The 8,338-nt window shown below is 37.0% G+C and overlaps 1 protein-coding gene across 2 annotated transcripts in view; it reads left to right on the forward strand.

The window, feature by feature from the left end:
* USH2A (Usher syndrome 2A (autosomal recessive, mild)) overlaps positions 1-8,338 on the forward strand; it is an 813,932-nt gene that overhangs the window by 196,791 nt on the left and 608,803 nt on the right. For both annotated transcript variants that reach the window (XM_011987399.1, XM_011987398.1), the window contains one exon: positions 5,392-5,575. In XM_011987399.1, the coding sequence (XP_011842789.1) occupies positions 5,392-5,575 (184 nt within the window). The remainder of the gene's footprint in view (positions 1-5,391; positions 5,576-8,338) is intronic.

The following is an 8,338-nucleotide window of genomic DNA, read 5'->3' on the forward strand; positions in this document are numbered from 1 at the left end:
TAACATGCACAGTATTTCTATGATGGAGGTGCTGGGATTATTCTCGTTTTAATCTAATTGGGGAAATGAGATCTAATTAAGTAGAAGAGCCATTTATAAGTACAGGTCCATCTGACTCCAGAGTGTATACTCTGAAAGAGTGGAACTTTTTCTAAATAACTAACTCAATATTTGTCTTAGACATTCACACAATAAATATTTGAGGGTGAGTTAGATAAATACTGTTTCTTTCCCCCACCTTCAAACATATCTCAACTCATGATTCTGGCTTACTGCTTCACATCCTGGGATACTTCATTTGTTGTTCAAAACCCAAGTAGTAGGCATAAAATGACAATTAACAGAGTCCTGGGAAACTACAATGTTCAAATAATGATGAGGTAAACTAAAGGGGTCTAGAAATGGAATTATCTCTGAGAACTTCATTGGAGAAATTTTGGAGATGGTTGGAATGGCATAGGAGACAGGCTTTAGAACATACATTTGATAAACACTGAATGGGAACAGAGAATAAGAGTTTTGCTGTGGATTTTGAATATGCATACACACATATATTAATTATAATCTCCAAGATGTAATCGGAGTTGTCATTATTTGGGTTATTTGTTGTTATTGGATTTGATTCTTAGAGAATATGTTACTGAGGGCCTTTCATGGGTATTCACATAAATAGAAAAATTGGATTATTTATGAAACAGAAAATTCCAATAATGTTTTCTCTTACATGATCATATTATTATGTACTTTGCTTTAAGAACTAAGATATAGTTTTAGTGTAACATTTTCTTTCTATAGCTCTGTTGCATCTGTTGCTGTGATAAGCACTATATTTTAAATTTATTGTGTCTGATTCATATACACTCCTCTCTAGACTCCCTGATCGGACAGGCCACTCTGACCAACCACTCTCATGACTCACAGATTTATGTTTACCATTTTCCTTTTCAGTGTTAAAGGAATCATCTCATATTTTAGAGGGCAGCAGATCTTTATCCATCCATCCACCCATTCATCCATTCAACTATCTATCCATTTCATTCATATATCTGTTTTTCAATAAACATCTGTTGAGTAAATTACCAGGGACAATGCTGGTGTTAAGATATACAATCACAAATATACTAAGACATTGTGATTTAGTAAGGGAAACTGACTCACATGTAAATGTATCACAATGTGATAAGAGCAATATTAGAAATATACAATATGGAGAAGTAGTAAAGTGAAGAAAAGGATCAATTCTTGAAGGAAGCAGAGTATTAGGAACTTAGAGAAAATGATTTCTGATCCGAATTTTAAGAGGAAATAGGAATCAGCAAGCTGCTCAAGGAGGGAGTAGCAGCCCAGAAAAAAGGAATAACAGCAGAATAATTCAAGTTTATCTAATTTAACTGAAAAACATTTAAAAATTGTTTTAAATAAGAGAAATTATACCTTGGGATGAATAATATTAATATTTATGTATTTACTTGATCAAGTAAGTCTAGAAGTAATTTTAGCAAGATTTTATCTAAAACTCCCAAATGGAGGAAAATTATTATTGTTTTAATTTGAAAACTACCATTATCAACTATATTGAAATATAGTTTACAAACAAGACAACAGTATTGAAAATATTGATTCGTAAAGCCATTCCCAAGATAGTCTTTTGTTGCATGGGTATAGGTGAGCCACACATCCCTCCCTGGGCTCTCGTGTAACTATTATGTCCATTTTCTGGCTTAAGGGGAGAGTAGTTTCTTCTAAATGTCTTACAATTAGTGCTTAGCCCCAGCGTTGCCCTCCTTTCTTGAATAAGGCCTAGAGGTTACACTTCTTTTCTTTCTCCCTTTCAAGACCTTGGCAAAGCCTGGTTGTTCATGGTCCTCAGGAGGGACATTGCTGGGAAATGGGCTCTTCTTTTATGCCCAGGACAAATACTGTGCTGTGCAAATAGCCACTACAGGAGATAATACCAGCTGCCTTGCTAATAACTTTGAACTCTATAGATCCTTCTCCTAGATAAAGCAACACTATTTTATGATATGGGTGACTCTTTGCTTTAACTGGATGATACATATTTTTCCACTTGAGATTTGTCGTGTTTAAAACCAGGGGTCAGCTAAATAATATGGGAAAATAATAAACTAGCGAGCTGATTTGGACTATGTATGTGTGAACACTCAGCACTACATAATGCAAGGCAATGATGTTGTCCTAATGACCATGCTTAAGAATGTGGTACAAAATCACTCATGAAATGAAATCTCAATAAGATCAGTTACAATGCTACAGATACAAAGATTTGGAACATGAAGTAGAGCTAACGAAGGGGTATCAGAAATGCATTACATTAAAATAAATTAAGGTCAGTTATAATTAAGCCACATTCAGGAGTTGAAGTTTAAGCAGAAGGAAAGGGAAAAGATTGTTTTCTATAGTTGGAAGTCATAAAAGGGAGGTAATGGTCTAGAATTAGGCACATTCAGGTAAGGCAAGAGATAATCTTTAAACAGGAAGTTACCTGAGTCATCCTAATTAGAACTGCTTAAAAATAGGACAACTAAAATACTGGTGGGATTAACCTTTATAATCATGCTCCGGAGAGGAGGAGGGGAATTAACCCCAAGGCAAATTCCCATGCAGTCTTTTCCTGGAAGTCCTACCTTCATTTGCAGTCTCCCTGGGTGCTTAACATCTTTTTAGTTCTTCTCTGCTTATATTTCTGATTTTTCTGTGTCATTCTTTACTCCGCAAAATTTGGACTACCCAACTTGTGCACCAAAATGCCATCCCCTACTATACTTAGAGGTTTATCTCATACATCATTTCTTCTAAAACTCACCCTTAATTATTCCAAATTCTCTGTGGCTTGGAGCTATTGCAATAAGTCTAAATTAATTCTACTTGTAAGTATCTTTGCTAATGGGTAATTTATCCAAATTGGAGGGCTGTTAGCACATTCATGATGCCATCATCATGGATTTAAGGGCCTAGATACCTTCACAGGAACAAAAATACAAAGAATCACAACCACAGTGGCCTTGAATTTAAATGGAAGCCTTCTGAATTTGACTTTGACCATGTGATGAATCAGGTATAAGAATATATACTAATTGTTATGGCCATGATCTATTTCTTCAAATGTATATATAAGGGAAATTGCTGTCAGGTGATACAAATAAACAAATAGCGAAATCTGGCTGTAAATTATGATAAAATGATAGTATTAGTTGATTTCCTCCAACTGAATGGCACAGATTTTGAGCTCTTTCCTTTTCCTCCCATGGAGCACAATTCTGTTTTCCTGCCCTTGAAACTTTGTAAGACGCAATGTACAAGATCTAGGGGAAGGAAAAAAACCAATTGTTGGTGGCTATAAGAAAATGGCTTGTTTTCAACTAGAGCCTGAAATGAGTTTCAGAGTATCCTAATTACTTTTTGCTGTTCCCTATAGAATAGATAACAGAATGGATTCACTTTGTGCTGATGCTCTCCTTCTTTCAATATCATTGCTATTTTATGAACTTTGAATTAGTGTCATGACAATTGTACAATTCATTTTTATTTGCTGTAACTGTATTCATTAGAATCCTTCTGTGATCCCTCTACCCCATTGTTTCAGTAAAATTCTTTGCAGCATTTTGCACATGCTTGTGTGTGTACCCATGTGTCTGTGCATGTGTGTATATGTATATATACAGATACATGCACACACACATCACATAACCCTGAGAACCATTTCCCCCTCATATGCCTGCTCCATAATTCAACTGCCTGATAGCTTTTGAATTTTATAACAGTTAACTTCCATCTCCGGGCTCCAAAGAGATTTTAAGTAACTTGAATAGACTTTTGAATCATATTTGTATTTCTTTCCTTTTCCTACAAGAAAAAAAATAAGGGTTTTAGAGTTAAGCTAAAATCTCTAAATTCTGCAGGCTTTTTTTTTTTTTTAATAATTGAACTCATTTTTATTTGTTCATAGAATGTGTATGGAGTGCCTACTATGTGCCAAGCAGTGTACTGGCTACTAGGGAGACAATGATGAATGAAACAGATGGGTTTTCTGCCCTTATGGAAGTTAGATTTTGATGGAAATGAGATTGATTATAATTTTTGTAAACACTTAGGAAACAAACAGGATGCTATGAATTTGTAACAGGCATACCTAGCCTGGCCTAGGGAAAGTTGCCTGAGGAAGTCATGAGAACTGACATATATGAGTGAGCTAAGCAAAAGAGATATGTCAAAATCATCCCAGCAGACAGAATGGCCCATGAAAAGGCCTTTAAGTCTCAAGAAGAGGAACAAATATGACTGCAAAGGACTGAGTGGGGAATGGGCCATGAGCGGAAGCTAGAGATGTAACTGGGACCTGACTGCAGGATTAGAGATTGGAAGAGAGATTTGGATTTATTTCCTGAGGGGAATAGGAAGTCATCAAGTAGTTTCAAACAGAGAAGTGAAATGTCCAAACTGCACTTTGGAAAAAGACTGCTACGAAGAATAGATTGGAACAGGACAAGAGGGATGCAATTAGAAGAGATGGCCTCTGGGACTTGGTGGCCTGGGTGTAAACCTGAGTTTTGCTATCTATTAACTCTACCATTTTAGGAAAGTGTGTTAACCTTTTCAATCTTCCGTTTTCTAATTGACAAAATAGATGTAATAATAATTCCTGCATTATTTGCATTTCTATGACAACTAAATGAGATACTCAACATAAAGTCCCTGTGGTAGCATCTAGTTTGAGGTATTAGTTATAAAAAAAGTGGTTGGTGACTTTATCTGGGAGGTGGTAGTGGGGATGAAGAGTGGAAGGTTTAAAATTGTTAGGAGGCAACATCCATAGGACTTGATAATTAGCAAAATGTAGGGGGTCAGAAAAGAGGAGGATGCAAACTTTTATTTTTAGTGAAATACAGAATTAGTTTAATTTGAATTTCAGATAACTTTTTTAGTCTAAGCAAATGCTGCATGCAATGCACCTTTACTAAAAAAATTCATTGTTTGTTAGAAATTCAGATGTAACTGGTTTCCTATATTTTATAAGTCTGCCCTACCAAAGATACCTCAGTGTTCTAGGCAAAGCAACTCTATGACTGGTAATATCTGTTGGAATGGAGCTGATTAGAGGAGGTCAAGTTTTTTGTGGAAATAATACGCAGCAGATTTTAAATACATTGAATTGTAGGTGCCTGGGAGACACCCAAGTACAATGTAGATAATTTACTCAGCTTTTCTTTGGTCGTAATTGACACACTGAAGAACGGATATAACCACATTTGTATTGGGAATGAGATAGTGCCATGGTAGAGTATCCTGTTTTTCTGTGTAATCAATTATTATGCTTTAAATAAAAGAGTGGATAAAAAGTATATATAAAACTTTTAATGTCTTTATTTCTAGGTTTTTATATTTCTCCAGGCAGTGCCAATGGCTGCCTGCCATGCTCATGCCATACAGCTGGCTCAGTTCATCACATCTGTAATAGCCTAACTGGTCAGTGTGTTTGCCAAGATGCTTCTATTGCTGGGCAACGTTGTGACCAATGCAAAGATCGTTACTTTGGATTTGATCCTCAGACTGGAAGGTACATCTTTATAAGCTTTACTAATTAAACTCTTTCTTTACCAACAGTTGACTTTTTTTGGCAGTTGCAAAGCAATAACTTCTGTAAAAAGTATTTTTTTTGGCCGGGCGTGGTGACTCACGCCTGTAATCCCAGCACTTTGGGAGGCCAAGGCAGGCGGATCACGAGGTCAAGAGGTCGATACCATCCTGGCCAACACGGAGAAACCCCCGTCTTTACTAAAAATGCAAAAATTAGCTGGGTGTGGTGACACGCACCTGTAGTCCCAACTACTCAGGAGGCTGAGGCAGGAGAATCCCTTGAACCCAAGAGGGGTAGGTTTCAGTGAGCCGAGATCGCGCCACTGCACTCCAGCCTGGGAGGCAGGCGAGACTCTGTCTCAAAAAAAAAAAAAAAAAAAATGTTTTTTGTTATTGATGTTTTTGGTTCCGTGACATCTGCATTTACTTAATATATGCTAATCTTTGAATATTTTCTAGAGTGGGTTGCTATATATTGATAGATGTGTCCCTATCCGAGCATCTGGGAATGTTGAATGAGATAAAATATATTTTCCCTCAAAAAACTGAGAGTCTGGATGTGGAGAAAGACAGGAAAAGACATATCTGAAGAAGGAGATACACACACACATACTTTCTCTCTATATATATATAAAATATATATATATTATATATATATGTATGTGGGATATATGTATATGCTTTGTTCTTCATTGCCCTTGAATTTATTGCATATTAGTTCATTGCATTTATTTACATTTTCCTTGCCTTTCTAATTTAGCTTTAAAGACTGGCAGATAAGAAACATAGCTTTGTATTCTGCGACATGATTTTTTTCAGTGTGTAAAGTATATTATGAAAGTAAATCACTTTTGAAAGTTACACTCTCTTTAATATTCTACTTCTTATTCTCTGGGTGTCTGTGGCCATTTGCCTTTACTCATTTGTGTTTGTTGCTGTATTTTTGAAGATGTACTATAATGCCAGTTCCGTGTGTGTGTGTGTGTGTGTGTGTGTGTGTGTGTGTGTGAGAGAGAGAGAGAGAGAGAGAGAGAGAAAGAGAGAGAGGGAGGGAGGGAGAGATTATGCGCTTGTCTAAAGTCTGGATTAAATCTATGAATTCTTTGAAGCGCCTATCCCTGAGAAGCTAGTAGTGTGTGCTGAACTCGGAAAGCATGTGATAAAACCAGTCAAATCTGTTTCTCAATATGTGTGTATTTATAAATATAATGGCTAATCATTTCAGGGTTTGTGATTATCTGGGCTCTTTTAAACTCATTGCCCCCCTGCTGCCTGCCTTTTGGCTGCTCCACTCCTCATTAACACCTCCATTAGAGGGTGGACAGGTGACAGGGTAATTACTGAAAAGGAACTTAAACTAGTTCATTGTGACTTTCTTTTAAAATTTGATGTGATTTTTAAAAACTAGAAAAATCATTTAAAATTTTTATTAAAATAATTTTTGTTTTCATGAAATACAGACATACATATATTTTAATCTGTGACAATCCACTTGTTATCTTGATAGTCTGAGAGCATCGTGACTCTTTTCTACTAATGTTATTATAAATAACTTAAATGAGTATAGAAAGCACATGGCACAGTAAATCTTAAAAGCACTGTCAGGATTTTGATGGTAAAATAGGAGCCAATCACCGCACATACTATCTCCTATGTGTGACTTTTTTGAGAGAATATTCTACAGATTCCCCAGTTGGAACTCTTGGGCTGGTTTGTTTCACTCCTGGCCACCTCTGTCTTTTTCATAGTTCTGACCACATTTACCAGGAGAAAAATATCCTCCCCAATCCACCGTCCTCCTTGCAACATTCGTGCCCATCAATGCCATTTTGTGACATTCAGTACCCATTTTTGTTCTACTCATCCCCCTTGTTAGTCTTCCCAGGGTTATCAGCAAAACGCCTGCCCAGTGACCTAGGGATGTCTGATTGTCTCAGCTTTTTCAATTAACTTTTTTTCTTTAAGTGAGATCTGATTTCCTTTATTACATTGCTTCCTCTACCCTTCAATATTCTTAAATTCAAGGCTGAGACTTTTACCCCATTCTGTTCCTCTCCCATTATCTATCTCACTCTTACTCCCCACCTTACTTTAGTCCAGTAACAAGAATTGCTTAAAAACTACTGTTCCATCTCCTGTCACTCTGCAGTAGGCCTGACTAGCACTGGAGCTAGATTCCCTGGGTTAGAAGGTAGATTGAAATGTTTACATAAATCGATAAGGAATAGGAAGGATCAAAGAAGTGGGTATAAGTTACATTTTTAGAAGATACTGAGGTTACAATAAAGAAAGCAGAATTCAGTCTGAGTACTGTGGCTAACTCCTGTAATCCCAGGAATTTGGGATGCCAAGGTGACTAGATCCCTTGAGTCCAGGAGTTCAAGACCAGCCTGGGCAACATGGCAAAACCCCATCTCTATAAAAAATAAAAAGTTAGCCAGGTGCAGTGGCTCTTGCCTATAGTCCCAACTACTTGGGAGGCTGAGGTGGGAGGACTGCTTGAGACTGTAAGGTCGAGGCTGCAGTGAGTCAAGATTGTGCCCCTGCACTCCAGCCCGGGCAACAGAGTGAGACCCTGTCTCAGAAAAAAAAAAAAAAAGAGAGAGAGAGAGAGAGAGAGACAGAGAGAGAAAGCAGACTTCAGATACACAAAAAGAATGAGGGCAGGTTGGAGTCTAGAAAATAGAGCTAAAGTGTGAGGAGCTGAGTAGATTTCTAAAAATATGAAAGATTCAGAGTAAGT

Source organism: Mandrillus leucophaeus, unplaced genomic scaffold (genome assembly GCF_000951045.1).
Source record: "Mandrillus leucophaeus isolate KB7577 unplaced genomic scaffold, Mleu.le_1.0 Scaffold309, whole genome shotgun sequence".
NCBI classification, from domain to species: domain Eukaryota; kingdom Metazoa; phylum Chordata; class Mammalia; order Primates; family Cercopithecidae; genus Mandrillus; species Mandrillus leucophaeus.